Here is an 18,878-nt window from a genome sequence, read left to right on the forward strand (position 1 = left end):
TCAAATACATAGTCAAGATGTATCTAGGATTTCTTTAAGCCACTTATTAAAACAGGAAGGCTGTTTTAATCTGAACAGCAGGTGTGGGCTCAAATTGAATACATCAGTTTTACTTCCATGAATTCCCTGTTGCCAATGTCTGGTAGTGGGAACTTGGAAACTGATATGATTAAACACTTTTCCTTTTAGGTACTTTGACAGATTATTTTGGTAATGTATTTAAGTGATATTTGCCAGTTAACATTATCATTGAGAAAACAAAAATGCACTGTGTCCCCACTTCCTCAAGTCAGGGTGTTGTGATGAAATAGTACTTTATAAGAATTAGGTGGATTCATATTTTTTCATTGCATTGGTTTTAGAAATATGAAGCAAATAAATTATTGGTACTCAGTTTTAACATTTTTTAAATAAAGATGTTCATTTTAACAGTTATTTTATTCAGTAACTTTCTTAGTGATTTTAATTACTCATTTTCCATTTACAGAAACTGAAATAGCAATTAGAATGCCTAGCTCCATTTAGGCTTATAATTATGGACAGCATTTTATTCCAATTATTTTTATACATCCAATTAATGATGCATGGTACTATTTCTTCAATGGAAGACTTACACAGATTAGCACAATATAGTTTATCAAATATTTAACTAGCTGCAGTAATTTCAGCTGTTCCTTGTTTTCTAAAAACACTAAGTTGCTTCATCCAGGTATGTAATTGAAGTTGACATTTAGAATACAGAAATTTGTGCACCTATTTTGAAACATTACAATTTAGGTAGGATTGACCTATATTTTACATGTACTGTTATTTACAAATACTCTATATAAATGACGTACCATAATTAAAAATAAAGCTTCCAAAACCAGAGGGGAGAAAGATTTCTGACTAATAGTAAGCCCAGTCTCTTATTACACTTCAACATGTTCACTTGATGGCTAAAATCATAAATTAAAATTATGTACTTTTTTATTTTAGTCAGGAAGCAAGTTTAATAGCCTTGTGTTTCTGGGATTAAAAACTTCGCTAAACTATGACTTAAAAAAAAAAGCCACAAACTTATCTTTATCTTGCTTATTTCTGTTCTGCATACAGTAGTCTATTTTGAATGTTCATACTAATGGATAACATAGACCTTAAAAATTGTCTTTCCCACCCTTCTGTGTCTTAAAATAATCCAAAACACTGAGGTCCCCTTCACACTCCCACAAATCAATGTTGTATCTTCACTTTTGTCAGGGCTGAATCTGATCTTGTGTTAAACTGGAAGACCCAGATTTGAGAGAGGTCAGGGTTACTAGCTCATAGCAAGCAGTAATAGTGATGCACAACACTAGCCCCTGACACACATGAGCTTGTGCTCCTGCCATCTGATAGAATGGCAAATTCTTTAAAGAAAATTTGCACAGTTATATGCCCTTAGTAGTACTATACTATAAGAAACTTACCTTCGCCTAGTCATAAACTCTTTAGTTATTAACATACACTAAAGGGACATTTCAGAAGCACCAACCATGTTGAGTGATTAGTTCTTCGTGTTTTATCCTGCATTATGATAACTCCTCTGGTAATTGGAAGTGTGAGGCAATAAAGCAGAGAGTGAGATATTCAAAGTCCAATTCTGTGTTAAGGCAGATGCAACCATTGCTACTCTGGAAGAGTGACTGTTAGTTGCAAAATGTATAGACTTCTCTGGACAACAGTATTAAGCTGCCTAAATGACTCTGGCAGGTTATATAAAAACCCAGAGGCTGGAATCAGAAAATGTAAGACATCCAAGTGTCAATGGAAGAGAGTGCAAAAGCAGTTCAGTTAAGGAGAAGCATGAGCCCTGGCATTTGCACATATAGAAAAAGATTTAATAAAGTCATTTATCAAAGACCAAAACTGCACACACTAAAAAACTGTTACCAAAATTGCTGAGATCCTTTGAGGGCAATGCAGGAGAAGAGTTGGTACCACGATTCTGAAATTAACAGATCAGTTAAAAGCCAGTTGAACCTAAACATAGTGATGCTGTACTTGGGAATTCTGGATGGCACTTGATTGCAGTATTCTTCAAGTAGACATTCTTTGAATAAGTACAGTACCAGATAAGGGATATCAGTCCAAAGAGGTAGGGAGAAGACAAGGATAAAAAGCATCAGTATCCATAAGATGGACTTTTTCCTTGGGGTTAGGAAAGTGAGGTCTACTGCATTTTTATGTGCCAGCTTTAAATTATCTATACACCACAGATGTTCAAGTATTGCTCTCGTATTTGTATTTAATATAGAGAAAAGCAGCAAGTAGAAATCACATTTTCCTTCTTTGAAGCATGGAGGAGGTATCATGGTTTGTCATTATTTTAGAAGTCCCACTCTATGTCTCTTTCATTTGGGTAAATACTCCCAAGCTCAGGCATGATTGCTTTTGAGGGCAGTGGCAGGAATTGCGGTCTAGTGTATTGGATAGGAGGCGGCAACAATGAAAGTAAGGAACTTGTTTGTTCTTTTACCTGAGGAAAAAACCCAAACAGAATAAAATAGTGCTGTACATACAAGTATTGTTTCTATCTTTATTAAAAATTCATGAAGGAGTATAGCAGCAGCCAGCTATGATGCTGGAGAAGGTAGCGTTTCAGACTAGCTTAGTCAGTCCAAAGTAAGCTGAACCTGAATATTTGTAAATCTGGAGTCAGTTAAATGATTAGCTTGACTTAAAATGTGTTTTTTACAGCCAAAGTATCTCAATGGTTAAGCTCACTTCAATAAATTTTAATCCTTTAAATAAGCTTTCAAATTCAATTTAACAGGAATTGATTGTTATGCATTGCACAAGATTCTAGATGATATTATGACATTTTGTAAAAGCTGTCTGCAGCGTTCTGGCTGTTAGAAGATGATTTTACTTTACTCCTGCTTTTACTTTAATTGTAACCCAACTTTTTAATATTTTGCCCTTTACTAAGGCTGCAGTCAGCTCATCTCAACAGGAAGACTTTAGTACACTTACCTGTTTGAAGAAAGTGTGTGACAACAAATTGCTTGCTGATGGCCTGGATCATAAAATGGAAAGCACAAGATTATGTTTTGAAAGTAAGCATTGGTGCTTCTGGAAGATGCCAGATTGACCAAACACTCTAGGACCTAGGGTTATTTATCCACCTGACAAATGCAGCCTGAAGAGGCAGCACAAGCTTCCTTCACTCCATGCCTCAACTGTGCTATGAGGGCATTACTAGAGGCAGTTAGTGAATTCATTGGTCCGGGCATTTCATTCTAAGCCTCCACAGAAGCCATAAAGTGTTAGCAGGATGTATCATTCTGTTGAAATCTAGCAAAATTTAACAGTTGAAAGTGGTTTCTGGAACTAGCCCTTCCTGAGTCTTCTTGCCAAAGTATGGTTTTACAAATACATTTTCCTGGTTTTAGAAACAAGCAATCCATTATCCAAGAAAGCTTCAGACTCACTGATGAAACAGGATTTTAAAAGCAAGTTGAAAATCATTCTTCACACCAAGACAATGCTGGCCTGGTACTTAGACAACTGATGATAAATTCAATGTTAATATGAAGTGTGTTGGGTTTCTTTTCATAACACTAAACTTAATTGTCAATGACTCAGTAAATTCCAAGTTCACCTTAAGTTATGCTATATTTTACAGTGAATATTAGTGAATGTTAGAATATTATAGTGACAGTGAATATTAGCACTCACAGGCAAGTTACCTTTTCTCAGGGTCCTGTTGCAAACAGAGTTCTACTAAGTTGTGGAAAGCAGGGGAGAATGTTTTTGAGGATGGAGTTTGCAATCTCTCATTAGTCATAGTGTGCGTCATGCTTTCACCAATTCCAGAATCCACACCTGATTGGGAATTCTTCATTCTGGATTCCCCACGTGGGAAGGTATTTATATCCCAGGGACAATAAACTGGACCTTTCAGCTTATGCAGTAGCATCTGACAGAAAGGAAAGGCAGTTTAAGAATCCAGTGGCTGTATTAGCCTCAAGAGACTATGTTGAACTGGGGATATATGTCTGTACAACTTATGAAATCTCTGGTTGATATTATGAAAAACTGAGTGCTTGTATGTGGATCCACCACTTCTGAAAAGTTCTGTAGCAGATTCACACCAAACAGGACAGTAGGAAATACCTGAAGTTAACCACAGTACTTACACCACACAACGATTATGTTGCAGACAGTTGCATCCTTAAGAAAACCAGTTTTAGCTTAACTCCCTGAAGAGGCAGTAGATAGGAACAGTGGAAATTTACCCAAAAGACAGAACCAAGGAAGCCAGAGGCAGGGAGTGGTATTAAAAACCAAGCCAGACATGAAAAGGAAGCCTTGGATGGGAGAGAGAAAGGTCACAAAAGTTTGGTGAGAACTCACGCGCTATGTAACCTCTGCACGAGGCTGGGGATATCCTGCTGTCCTGGACACCACTGGCCTGTGAGGATTCCCAAGGGAAGGGTGAACTAGAAAGTGGTAGTGTGGTGAAGATGTTTGTTTTGTATGATCTATACTCCTGTGCTTTGTATGATTTAGTATTTAAAAAAGAACAAACTTGTGAGTGTGTGTGAACTGCTTCACAACTGCTGCACACCTTTGAGAGAATTAAACTATAAACCAGAAGCCATTTGGATGGAATTTTGGAAGAGGGTGTGTTTAAGTATGGGAGAGTCCAGTGAGTAATCACTGTGCATAGATGGGCTAGGCAGTTTCACAGCTTCCTTCTTTCAGAAATGGGTATCAAATAGGTCAGAGGATGCATAGGGCCCTTAAGATTGTGGTAGTGGCTAGACTCTGGTCAGGAGAATTTTTGTAATTGGACCTTTCAGAAAAGCCAGGAGTTGGAAGCTCCTATCTATGAAGCAGCATATATGTTTAAAATAAAAAAAATTTAAAAAGCCACCCTTTAATGTATTTAGTAATAACTCTTATTAGTATCTGTAAGAGGAAAATGGTCTTGTGAATGAAGGATTTAGGAGTATTTAATGTTTTACCTTTGCACGAGGTATATCCTGAAATGGTACATATCCATTGGCTAATTCACATGCTGTTATCCCCACACTGTAGATGTCAGACTTCACATTATACCCATACAAATCCTGTGTGAGAGAAAAAGCATTATGTCAACACACTGAGAACTACTGACTATACACTGTAAAAATTTGCATATGCAAATATAATACAGTTTCAGGACCCAATCCTAACATCCCATAGCCAATGAGTTGTGGATGAGTCGGGTATATAAGCGTGGGCCTTCTGACTGTACCAGTGAATTAATGCACGCAGCTCCTGTTAATAGATTTCATAGTTGATATTTATACTGAAGAGAGAGTTAAGAGTCAATGCAATTATTTTCAGGTTTCCATGAAAATAAACTGTCCATTAGGATCATGTCCTTTAGAACCTTTATAACAAACAGGCAAGAGGTAAAGACATTAAGTTATCTGAGTCCACTTTAAAGCCACACTTTATTTTAAGATTCCTAAACAGGTTGTACACAACATCTAATTTGGAAGTTGCAAAGGAATAGTCTTTATGCCTCTTTCACAAGCCTACTAAATACAAACATTAAAAAAGGAAACAGCCATATCCAGAGACTCAAGGCAAAATGAACTGGTTTATACTGACCTGTCTCAGTAGCTCAGGACTCAGCCAAGGAAGCACTGAAGTACTAAAATGGGGAAAATCATGCACAAACTTTGACTTCTGTCCATTGTTAACTAAACTGTAGAGATGGTTTAAGCCAGACAGAGAAACCAGACCATCCCCTGAAATCATAATGTGGCTAGCTTTAATATTCCTGAAACACAAAGTGATAAAGTGTAGTTATAAAAATCAAATTAATGTTAATTACTAGAGTAGAAAGCCTTCCCTACATTCATAAAATATTTCTGTGATGACCTAACCAAATCATCATATTATAGCCCACTTGAGAGGCATGTTAAAGATGAGAAAAGAAGAGAGACTGTGTAAACCCTGAATCTCTTATTCAAAATGCATGGTTACAAAACTCTGACTTAGCAATCTGAAGCCTTCATGTGGTGGTCATTCTAAAAATTTGAATTTTACTTGTATATAAAATTCCCCCCAAACAAAAAACATGTTTGAGTACACGTACACCCACACACCCCCGCATAGTGCCTCATTGAAACAGTTTTGAAACACTATTTGAAAAGCAAGAAATCAAAGCAACATAACCATATCTCCATTAGCATCCACCTACACTGGCATACAGATATTATAATACAACAAATTAAACTCTTCCCAATATTCAGTTTTATTTGTAGACAAATACTACCCAATGGAGTACAGACTGGAGCCGCATGTATGTAAAGTGTATATAGGTCTTCTGTGAACATGGTACTCTGGCATCTGTAGTCAATGTGTACAGTGAACGGGGTAAAGATGCATCCACAGAGCTATACAAGGACGAATGAGGTACATATACTGGGGTTTCTAGTTTGCATAGAGAAGAGGTCAATGAGGAATAATTGGTTTATAGTGAATTTGGGATGGGTAGGAAAGGAAACATTCTCTGAACTCTATTCAGGAGTTAAGATGCAAGATGCTGTTATCTTTAGAGTAGGGCTGTGTCTTTAGTTATTGCTCGGTAGTTTGTAGGTCAGATACAGTGAACACTGTGTGAGAGAACAGATATAGAAGGATGGATGTTGGGTGGGTAGAAATATGAAGTATCTGGTCTACAGGCTGAAGTGAACAAGGGAGATGGAGTCCAAATTAAGGTTTGTTTTGGAATTATTCCTCTACATTTCAAGACTTGCCTTATAATGAGGCCCTTGTTTTAGTTCATGGTATACACAGTTCCAATTTTGATGAAGCATCATTGTGCCACTTCAAATTTCTGGTAAATTCATGATTTGAGAGAAGCTTCAAGTTAAAGAACCAACAAGAAGTTTGTTTAAGACCAGACCGTTCTTGGAGATAAGAAAACTTGAATTCCATTAAAAAACACAAAGTCTGATGTTAAGTAGTCAGCACTAGTACAAGACAAATGTGGGGCTTCTGTACAAAGTTATTTTTAAAAATAAGATGCTTGGAGAAGTTGAGGCTATTTTTTAGAAGTCTTTGGGAAAACGCTTTCACCATGAATTCTCCTCTCATTAGAAGCCATATGAAAAGTTTTAGAGAAATTAAGCTTTCTAGGAAACTGTGGAGTGAGGTTCCAAGTGTCAGGTTTCTAATCTAAAAAAAGTTATGGCCATAATTAGGAAGTCAGTGCTGCAACTTGTTGACTAATATATACTGGCTACCATACATAATATATATATATAATATTAACCACAATATATATTCCAAGCATTTAAGTATACATATTAAGTATTAATATAGCAGTTATATAGCCCAAATTGACCTGTATCTTTATTATAATCCTGTTTACTTATGCTAAGTATTCCATAACACCTTGCCTTAGCTGAAGTAAACTTTGGTTTAAGTAGATAGAAAAACTGTCAGTAGCAGGACATATAATTGTTTCCTCATAACAACAGAAAGGGAGTTACCCTCACAAACCTGTTTATCCTGATACAGGCCTAGGAGGTGTCTTCACACCCCTTAGTACCTGGAATAAGAACAACCATACTGGGCCAGACCAGTGATGCATCTAGCCCAGTATCCTGTCTTCTGACAGTGGCCAATGCCAGGTGCTTCAGAGGGAATGAACAGAACGGATAATCCATCCTGTCACCCATTCCCAGATTCTGGCATGGGTTCAGAACAAAAGATAACTGGGTACACCCTGGTACCACAAACTAACAAGATAAAAAGCTGATAAATTGAATCCAGTTTCAGGTGATGTATATAGTACCTTTTACTGGTAAGCAAGTAAGGTATAAAAAGATGACTTAGGGATGTAATTTGGAGAGCACACCTTCCATGTAAGGTGAATGTAACACTGCTGCACAGGACTGTTCTTTGGAGACTGGCACTGTATAGAACCTTAATAAACTTGACAGTGGTCTCCTTACTATATTTCATAACAAACCAAAGTATGGTCAAGCAATCAACTATATAATTTATCTACAAACTCCATAACACTACAGAAAACTTAAGAGTGCTCTTTACACTTCCAAAGGACTGTATAAACAGTAGAAGATGATCAGTCAGGTGCTTCTATTAATCCAGCCCCATAAAAGAACAAGAGGACATTCAATTGACTTGAATAGCAACACATTTAGGGTGGATAAAGGGAAGTTATTTACAGAGCACTATATATTCAGAGTTCAATCTCTGCAATGTACTGCTGCAGAAAGACTCAAAAGTGATTAGACATTTTATAGGAACAAAAGTGGTATTTTAAGCTAAACTAGCTAGGGCAGAGAGCATGGAAGGTATCAAACCAAGAAAATATTCAGAGAAGGAGTGGTGTCTTCTTCACAGCACTGGAACAATTAGCGGGTAACAGGAGAAATGGATGTTGAAGGAGAGCTCCCCTTCCTGTAAAGCAATCAGGCACAGGCTACTGGTAAACTGAATAGACTAAGGACTAGCTTCAGTCTGGAAGCTTGTGTGTTGCTGTAATGTCTTACCTATGGTATTAATTGTCTCATACCTGTGAATGTAGCCATTTTGGTGTATGTAATTTAACCCTCTAACTGCTCCAAACAGAATGTTTCCTATCAAAGCTTCACTCATTCCTTCAGGGAAGTAGGTCCTCAGTAGATGACTAGCTGAATCTGGGGGGGGGAAAAAAAAAAGGTCACACTAAGCATGTGGGTCTTGTTAGCAACAAATCTTTATTCCTACTATCAGACAGCAGTCTCTCCATTGTGCATGTACCCCCTAGAAGAAACATTGTCTTCTCTTTACAATGACTGATCCAAGGAGGCAACTGCTGAGGAAGAAAGTCACCTCAGTGTAACGCTGAAAAAAAGTGACTCTTCCAGTAGTAAAAGATCGCAATGAAGCCTAACCCCATCCTACGTCATGTTTCCATGAACTTAAAACCTGCTGTTTCACACCTATAGCCAGTCCACACTGCCTTCTCTGAGAAGCTAAATTCACAAGTCTGGCACAGAGGAACTAGGATATATCCAAGGTCTACAAGAAAAGAGGTGCTGAAAGAACTGCTCTGTCTCAGGCTCTTCCATAGCCACAGGCCTGGTGTTAGGGACTGGGCTATCCCATTCAGAGTTAATTCAGTAAACCTTTTCCCAAGCTGTAATTACAATTCTTACTGTAGGCCATGAATGGAGAGATGACCCAAAGCCAGCTGCCAGCAGTAAATACAGTCCAAAGTGTCATTATGTTGGGGTGCTGGAAAAAGTGGGATAGCACCACCTCACTCTAGAGAATTAAACAGAAGTGAGTAAATTATTTAGAAGATAATGATGTTGACAAAAACCTTAACTACACAGTCCTCAGTAATTTTTAAAAAGTCAATTTCGTAAAAGCAGTTCTACTAGCTAACATGGTTGGAGGCCCACACTATAGGTTGCAGATGCTTTGCACAGCCTGTAATGGAAATTCAAATAACTTGCTGAAGCTTTCAACTGTTGGTTGTTCATTGCTAATTTTGAGCCTCTTATTCTAATGAAGAGCATACAGTTTGTGTTTCAAATTGGGATTCTTGCATGACTAGAGAAATTGTTGTATAGGTGAAGACTTCAGTTTTTTGTTTAGTGTCTTATCAAGGAGCATCTTAACATAGTTTGCACCAGTTCATACAATGAGGCTACCTCTGGTAGCGTTAACTGCATATACTCAGATATATTATTATGTCTGTATCATATACAAGCCCCACTGTTTACCTGTAAAGCTTTCAAATGTTCTTCAGAGCAGCTTTCTAAGTCTGTGATCCTGACAGCCACAAGCATTCCTGTTGGTGTGTGTCGTGCAAGGTAGATTGAAGTTAAATTGTTGAATCCTCTTCCTGTAACCAGAAGCAAGCCAACTTGCCTTTTGTTAATGTTACAAAATGTAGTTTTAAAAAGAAGCCACAACATTGCTTCATCACTTAATAATCAAACAGTCCTAGAATTCTTAACAGAAAAACTGCTGCTGACTGCAGTGAATCTATGGCTTTAAGAGTGCAGATAACAGTGCATGCTTACATGTAACATCAGCCAGAAACTCAGTCAAGACGTGGTTGTTGCTTTTGTGTTAAAAATTGCTTAAACAAGTCTTATTTCTCAGCAGTGTGTGGCTTTCTAATTTTTTAAACAAGTGAAATTCACAACACTAGAAAAATAATTAGCTAAGATCAGCAGTCAAGAAGTGTGCAAACTTTTAAAGACAAGACACCTTAAAATAGTTTTGGGTGACTCTATAACAAGGAGAGCACATATATTAATTTCATCAGCTTTCAGTTTTTCTCCTCATGGGATTTTTTTTTTTTTTTTTAATATAAAGAATGGCCATTTGCAGACAACATCTTGTATGGACAAAGCATATTTCAGGATAGAACTAGATTACCTATTTCCACCTGGAGTTCATAATGGGAAACATCAGAAGAACAAAGTGTTGTTTCATCTCTTCCAGATGGAGGAATCCAGGATAACTCAAGTTCATCTGCCTAGTAGTGAAAGGATTAGTTTTTAATATTGGTATACACACGTGTGTGTGTGTGTGTGTGAGTGAGACAGAGTATATATAAAAATAAGCAGTAGTGTATATGTGTGGGGGGAAAAAATCAAGCACTCAAATCTTGAGATTCAAGAAGTTAAAGTTTCTCCCAGAGTGTTAAACTTGGAGACATTGTCCATTCAGAATTTTTCTAGGACAGATTGAAGAGTAATACATTAGGGTTTAGATGTAAGAAAAACTGGAATAGAAAATACTACATATTCTACACACAACCTTGCGAAGTTATCATTGCAATAGTAAGCTTAATCTTTGGAAATTTCTGACTGTACAGTGCTTGATTTCTCAACCTTACATTTTGCATTTAATTTTGCAGGTTAACTTAAATCAATTTGGATTTCTTCTTACCAAGTATTGATTGATGCTATTTTCAGATTGCTTTTCTGATCTGATTGATTCAACTGTTGTCTGCAGAATACAGGAACAATCCTTGAAATACATAGTACTGTATCAGCAAGTGAAATTGCAATGGATGTACTGCAATAGAGTATTACTAGGGACCCGTTACCCAAAACCATGTTCCAGCTGGCCAGGACCTCACCAAAAAGAATCTCTGCACACCATGTTAGAGAGTCTATTGATATAGGTAAACCAAGGAACAGAGGGTGGAAGAGTCCCCCTGACAACAGTAGCATTTAAGTGCCCAATGCAGATTGCCTTCTTCCATGCCATTTTTCTCTTGTACGAGGACATACCTTTCATAGTGAAAGAATATACTGTATAAAATTCTGAAGTTGTTCAAGGTTTTTCTTAATTTAATTTTAAAATTAATGAGCCTCACTCTATCAAGAGTGAGCACCAACAGGCTAATCAGCTCTCTGAACTAATCTGTGGTGCTGGAAGAGAAACTCACATTCTTCTGAACCCTTTGCTAGCATCTACATTGCGAATTTGTTACTGTTTACTGCTAGAATCCTTTGAACAGTGTTCTCCCTCAGCAAAGAGCAAGAAATTTCACCAGAAGTTTTACTTCATATTTAGAGACATGATTGAAGTGCAAGATGCAACTGTGGCATAAAATAAGCCATAAAATAAATGATGGCATTAAAAAACCATATTAAATATAGACTTACCAAACAAGACATGGAACTGCTTTAGTTCAGGGAAAGGTCATGCACACCCATTTATCCTAAAAAGAAAATATTGCAGTAATATTAATATTTCAACCCATGAGCCATTATTGCTACAAAATCCCAAGCGAAATATAAGTCTCTTCTCTTAGTCACAAACTAAGGGATGTCCAACATTTTATGTAAGAAGTGTCCCCATATCCTCCTCCTGCTCATTCTGTCAGTAAGCACATAATGGTGAAAGGTTATAGTATGAAAAGTTCCAGAGGGGTAGCCGTGTTAGTTTGTATACAGCAAAAAACAACAAGAGTCCTGTAGCATCTGCACTTGCACCTGATAAAGTGGGCTGCCGCCCACAAAAGCTTATGTCTGCAGAAATTTGTTAGTCTTTAAGGTGCTACAGACAGTTATAGTATGGTTGCACATGACTTACCTACTTTCACTGAGGTTTCTGGACACTAGTTTTAAACAGTATATACTGTAGTGGCAGTGGTCAACAGATACTCATTTGTATCATATAGGTAACCTCACTCTATAAGCAATTTCTCCCTTCTGACTCGTGTATTTGGAGTCACTCTTTGAACAGGTAGACTCTTTACCTACAAATCAACTTCAAGAACAGAGGCACTGAAATAGAAGGAATGGATTCATGGGTCATTGATAGTTTGTAGCGAAGAAAACCACATTGTTATTGTCATAGAAAGGAGCACAGCTGTGTTAATCAAGTTCCAGCTAATGACAGCAGAGCTTATGCTCAAGAAAAGCAAGCCAAAAGCAATTTTATACTGCATTTCAGAAGTTAACAGAGAGGATAACATTGCTGTAAGACCCACTTAGAAAAAAGGGGATGCCAGACAGCACAGTCACTTCAGTATACCCCTACTATTTCAGGCTGTAAAGATGATATAATTTAAAAGGAAATTCAGCATTCAACGCCAGCTCTCGCTCCCAGAAAAAAAATTAGGCTATTGAAGATCTTTGAAAAAATCTGAAAACTTGAAAAAACAAGCACAGTTATGTCATCTCCAGCTGACACCTATTCAAGTTACTGAATTGCACAGTGTTATTCTAAAGTAGAATAACTTTAGCAAGTGTTATTTTTCTACCTCTGTCATTGTTAGCCAAGTTGCTGACCACTGGGTAAGTAGAATATGTGGTTCCATTTTGATGTGTAATCAAAACATCCTGAGACATCCTGAGAGCAAAGGGCTATGAGGTTCAGACCCACGCCCTGATTGTCGGAGCCCATGGCGCTTGGGATCCCCGCAACAAGTGTGTGCTGCAGGCCTGCAATGTCGGTCGGCACTACGCCCGGCTGATGCAGCACTTCATGGTGTCTGACACCATCCAGTGGTCGAGAGACATTTACATCGAGCACATCACCAGGCACAGACAGTACCGGGTTGAGTAAGCCGGAACACCACCAAGAGGAATTTAAAAATTAAAGGACTATCTATACCACATAACTGACTCAATGAGGGACAATCCACTGTTATGGACATACCTACTCCCCATTAATCGCATCCTATGTAACCCATGCAATAAGTGATGTTCCCGAATTACTGATCGCTTGTACTTTAACTGTCAAACCTATTACCCCCTATTCAGGATACCACAGATTATGCTTTCATTGTACTCCCTGACTTCCACCCAAACTCTGTACCCGCTGATAATCTGTCCAGGAACTCTTCTGTTTAAACTCTGTACCTGACCATTTTTAAAAAAAAAACATTATCTTTAATTGGATGCTGAGAAACCACATGTAATGGGTAGTATAAAGATGCTCATTCTGCAGCATGGTAACACCCCGTCAAATAGAGAAAGCTAAATAAACTTCTTTTAAAAAATTGGGTGGAAAGTGCTTGAAAGATCACAGTCAAATTTCTAGTTACCAGATCTTTTTTCCCCAAAAATTATCACTAACAGCCAAACACTGGCTCCCAAACTTAAATCATTAGTAAGGATAAGATTGTCACGGATTTTGTAACTTCCAGCGACCTCCATGACGTTTTCAGCTTCAGCCCTGGGGCGGCAGGGCCAGAGCTGCCAGCCAGCAGAGGCCCCACAACTCCCAGCAGCTAACCCCAGAGCTTCCAGCTGCTGTGGGCGGCAATGGACCAAGAGCTCCAAACCACCAGCGCTGGAGCTTCCAGCCATTGCAGGTGGTGGGAGCCCGCACAGAACTCCCCACCGCATGCTGCACCTAGGTACCACAGCTCTTAGCCGCCGCAGAGCCCCTGCAGTTCCTAGTGGCAGTGGGGGAACCCGCAGCTCCCAGTTGCTGTGGGCACAGGGTACCTAGCAGCTTCCAGCCGCCACGGTGGCAGGGGACCAGAGCTCCCTGCTGCTGTGGGAGGCGGGGAGACCTACAGATCCAGAGCTCCCACCCCTGGTCCCACAGCTCTAAGCCACCATTGGCAGCAGGGACTCTGGAGCTGTCAGCCACAGCAGGTGCTGGGCCACCGCCACCAGTGGGGCTTGAGCTCTCATACCCTCAGTCAGCCCCATTTTGTCATAGTTGTTTTTAGTAAAAGTCAGGGACAGGTCACGAGCATCTGTGAATTTTTGTTTATTGCCCGTGACCTGTCTCTGACTTTTACTAAAAATAGCCATGACAAAATCTTAACCTTAATCATTAGATCAGATCCAAGGTGAGATTCTCAAAAAGGTACCAAAGAAATAATCATGAGTATCCTTGGAATGGATGAGGATTTTTTGGTAAATCCTCTAATTTCCAGAAACACTTAACAAGAGATGCCATTATTTTATCATCTACATGCGAATTATTTCTACAGATCCCTCTCTTCCAAGCTGAAATTACTCTAATAAAGAACATTTGGAATCGTGCATGATGGAGCGCATCTTTGACATATCCCTATTCTCACTACCATAATCCAATTTTTATTCCATGCTCCAAGCTCAAGAGCTGCTTCTTTCCCGCCCCAATTTTCTTGGGATGGAGCATCTGCTGTAGTTTGTTGTCCTTTGATCAACCCTTACTCTGATTTGTACATTCTCTTGTTGACCTTAAGAACGTAAGAATGGACATACTGAGTCAGGTCAATGGTGCTTCTAACCCAGTATCCTATCTTGCGAAAATGGCTATTGCCAGATGCTTCAGAGGGAATGAACAGAACGCGGCAATTATGGAATGATCCATCCCTTATTGTTCACTTCCACCTTCTGGCATTCAGAGGTTTAGGGACCCCCAGAACATGGGTTTGCATCCTTGACCATCTTGATTAATAGCCATTGAATGGACCTATCCTCTATGAACTTGACATTCTTTTTTAAGCCACTTATACTTTTGGCCTTCACAACATTCCCTGGCAATAAATTCCACGGATCAACTGTGTGTTGTATGAAGAAGTAGTTCCTTATGGTTGTTGTAAACGTGCTGCCTGTTAATTCATTGGGTGACCCCTGGTTCATGTGTTATATGAACGGATAAATAGAACTTCCATATTCACTTTCTCCAGATCATTCATGATTTTATAGACCCCTCTCATATCCCCCCTTAGCTGTCTCTTTTCCAAGCTGAACAGTTTGTCTTTTTAATCTCTCCTCATATGGAAAATGTTCCTTACCCATAATTATTTTTGTTGCTCTTCTCTGTACTTTTTCCAATTCTAATATATCTTTTCTCAGATGGAGCAATCAGAACTGCATACCATATTCAAGGTGTGGGTGTACCATGAATTTATGTAGTGGCATTATGATATTTTCTTGTTACCTATCCCTTTCCTATTGGTTCCTAACATTCTGGTAGCTTTTTAGACTGTTGCTGCACATTGAGCAGATGTTTTCAGAGAACTATCCACAATGACTCCAATATTTCTTTTTTGAGTGATAACACCTAGTTTAAACCCCATCATTTATATGTATAAGTGGGATTATATTTTCCAATGTGCATTACTTTGCACTTATCAACACTGAATTTCATCTGCCATTTTGTTGCCTAGTCACCCTGTTTTGTGAGATCCCTTTGTAACTCTTCACAGTTAGCTTTGTTCTCCTTGGTTGTCAAGCTTGAAATAAAGTTATATTACCTACATGATCTATGTTTTAATCACATGCAAGAATAACCTTTAGTAAAGCATCCCACCACTAGTAAAAGTACTGAAGAAACAAGATATTTCAGCTAACTACTCAGTTTATCAGGGTCTTTTTTATTATTATTATTATATATCACATTTGAGTTGGTCAAACTTTTTAAGGTACTTTTATGACCCCATTACCATAGTATCTGAGCACCTCACAATCTTTAATATCTTTATCCTCAACACTCTTGTGGAGGTAGCTAAGTGTTACTATCCCATTTTATAAGTGGGGAGTGAAGGTAGAGAGAGACTAAGTGACTTACCCAAGATCACACAAGAAGTCTGTAGCAGAGCAGGGAGTTGAATCCACATCTCCCAAGTCCCAGACCAGCATACTAACCACTGGACCATCCTTCCTCTCCTATTTGGGAAAAATATATGCTATTCTTTTCTATCAGAAATAAACTCTGTGGTTTGCAACATGAAGTCACAAAAGGAAAATGAATTTGTGGAATACAGTCATTAAGACCTATCTTAATTGTTAAATTTATGGCTGAGGTACAAAGTTAATATGGTTGCCCATAATCCAAGTTTGCCCAGCAGATAAAGCTATGTAAGGAGCATCTTCCAAACACTTATTTTTGCACTTTTCTTTTATATTAACATTTTCCTCTGCTCAGGAATACTTTGTATATCACATGTCACTATCTCCTCTTTAGTCTGTATTTCCAAATCTCTCTTGTTTTATTTCTGTTTTGCTATCTAGCCTTTGTTGTTCTCAAACTTCCTCTGAACCCATGATTGTGCAGGAGTGGTAAGAAAATGGATTAACACACCTCTCCCAGGTTTCACACACACAGAGTAATGAACTGACAAAAAAGTGACATCCCTACCTAATAGGATGTCTTTGGAACCCCAATACCTGTAAAGGCTCAATGTGCAAAGCCTATTGTAATCCATTATTACCACTAACAGTGGGCTATAGCTCAATGATTATTTTGACATTTAAGATGACTTCAACTGTTCTCAGTTATATTATTTTGAAGGGGTTTGTTGTGTTTTTAAATAAGGATCAAATCTCCGTGATGTGACGTATCAGAGCACATGAAACAGCACAACTCAGATAAAGCATCTTAAAGTAGGATCATTTTCCAGTTGCCACTGTTAAACCCCATTTATCAGTTTCCTCAGCTACAGCATCATTGGCAGAGGGCTGTACTTAATCATCTCTGTGACTGGCATTAGTATCTCTTTTCAAAGTACCCTGGGGCCAAATTTATACCCAGTGAAACTCCACTGACTTGAATAAAATTACACCAAACTTCCCCCCAACTGAGTTAGAGGTGCACTTTCTGGCAGGACAACCTACACCAAAATTCAGTGAGAGGATATAATTAGAGACTACAGCATACTCCCAAATTTTAAAACAAGGCAGTTTTAGTTTTGCTAGTACATCTTAATTCCACACTTTAAAGCAGCAGTGATACTAAGCCTAGGATGATTTTCTAGGCAATAGTGACTGGGGGAAAACTCAAAACTTTTTTTTCGGCCAAGCAAGCCAGGGGATTTCAAACTGATTGCTGCTTTGTTTCTGTTATCTTTGTCTATTTAAATTCACTTGGCAAGATATTTGGACATAAGATGATTTCTGAGAAATATAAAATTGTTTTGATGTCTACCCCGACCCTTCAAGCTGGGTATGTCAGTTTGCTGCTAGAAGGGAAAGCACAGATCTTTCTGTTTACATCACAAACTTCTGGTTTTCCTCCAGGCAAACTCCTGAAAAGTTACCATCAGCAGACTGAGTGTAAACAAGTCCCTGCAATGTTAAGTATAATAAAAAAAAAGACATAGGATTTAACTCAGCACTGTTTAGGGACTCAAGATGTGAACAACAAAAATAAACATTGAGAAGTCCATGGATTTATTAATTCAAGAGACTTTATTTATTAATTTAGCCTGGCTAAATGGGGGGACAATTTGTGAAAGCCAGCACTGTTAACATGCTTACAGAACCCCCCCCCCCCAAATCCAATAAGCAGAATGTTTTTATAGGCATATGTGATAAGATACTTTGATTTTCTCTTGAATTCAGATAAACTACACTGCGATTGATGTAGCTGAAGCCTGGATGAAGGATTGCCTTAACTCTAAAGCCCTGCTTGGGAAATCTGGGTTTGAGGGCTAGCGCTGCCACAGACCTTTGGGTCTTTAGCAAGCCACTTGGGGCCTGATTGTCAGAGATGCTGACCCACCACCCCCAGCTCCCTCTACGTCAGCTCACGTCGTGGGTGCTCGGCATCTTGAAGCAGACCCTTACCCACTGTAAACTGGAGAGAGAGACAGGACCGGGAGCGCTCGGGCAGAGAGAACCTGCGCCTGGCTAGCGCCTGCGATGACGCCGGCGCGGTGAGGACAGGGCTGTGCCTGGAGTCGTGGCTGCGGGGCGCCCAGCTGAGCCTGGAGCCCGAACACGCGCTCGGCGAGCTCTGAGCCTCGGTAGGCAGCGGGGGAGGGAGCGGGGGTGGGGCACGGCTGGTCAGCAGAGAAGGGCGATCCAGCACCGCCCCCACCCCCGCGGGGCAGGACCACCCCCCACAGCAAACTCGGCACCGCTCCCCCTCACAGCCGGCCCGCCATCACCCCACAGCCCGCTACAGCGGACTCGCCCCCGCCCCCAGTCTCAGGACCTCCCACCACAGGCAGAGTCTCCGGGACGCAACTCCACACGGCCCCTCTCGCCCCGCCCCCGCAACTCCCACCCGTCCCGCTCCCTCCCTCTCCGCTCCTAGTCTCACCTCAGGGCGGCCGGGGGGGGCCAGGCGGGGCTGCGCTGCACTCCACTCCCGGGGAGGATGGGGGAGCGAGAACCAGCGCGGGGACCCACCATCAGCCCCTCTCCCGCTGCCAGTGTAACGGCCTCCCTGCCCGGGCGAACCCGTCCCGCGGCCGCAGCCCCTCTCGGCACCTCAACTCAGTCAGCAACAGCCTCAAACCGTCTGGGTGAGCCCCGGCCCCGCCCCCAGCTCTGACTCTGAGCCCAGCATCGCGGGAGGGGAGGGGAGGGGAGGGAAGCGAAGGCTCTCGGCACAGACTACGAGCCCCAGCCTGCAACGAGGCCCAAGAGCACGCTGGGATTCGTAGTCTCTATCTCGAACCTCGCCCCTTGCAT

The 18,878-nt window shown here is 40.0% G+C and overlaps 1 protein-coding gene across 5 annotated transcripts; it reads right to left on the reverse strand.

Moving 5' to 3' along the window:
• Positions 1-425: 425 nt before the first annotated feature.
• On the reverse strand, positions 426-18,609 carry STRADB (STE20 related adaptor beta). Of its 5 annotated transcripts, none has more exons than XM_067548903.1 (13): positions 18,505-18,609; positions 16,030-16,127; positions 11,670-11,725; positions 10,945-11,025; positions 10,429-10,528; positions 9,765-9,886; positions 9,192-9,300; positions 8,567-8,690; positions 5,626-5,797; positions 4,992-5,096; positions 3,711-3,940; positions 2,995-3,037; positions 426-2,071 (listed from the first exon to the last, which is right to left on the reverse strand). In XM_067548903.1, the coding sequence occupies exons 3-13, from the start codon at positions 11,679-11,681 to the stop codon at positions 1,985-1,987; spliced, it is 1,185 nt and encodes a 394-aa protein (XP_067405004.1). In that variant the 5' UTR covers positions 11,682-11,725; positions 16,030-16,127; positions 18,505-18,609; the 3' UTR covers positions 426-1,984. The 5 variants fall into 5 exon arrangements, with proteins under 5 accessions (XP_067405004.1, XP_067405003.1, XP_067405005.1 ...); XM_067548902.1 differs by having other exon boundaries at positions 426-2,497; XM_067548905.1 differs by lacking the exons at positions 426-2,071; positions 3,711-3,940 and adding exons at positions 2,362-2,497; positions 4,378-4,435.
• Positions 18,610-18,878: the final 269 nt, after the last annotated feature.

Source organism: Emydura macquarii, unplaced genomic scaffold, assembly GCF_026122565.2.
Source record: "Emydura macquarii macquarii isolate MOO-44397 ecotype Brisbane River unplaced genomic scaffold, CSIRO-AGI_Emac_v2 contig_1253, whole genome shotgun sequence".
In the NCBI taxonomy this organism is placed as follows: Eukaryota; Metazoa; Chordata; order Testudines; family Chelidae; genus Emydura; species Emydura macquarii.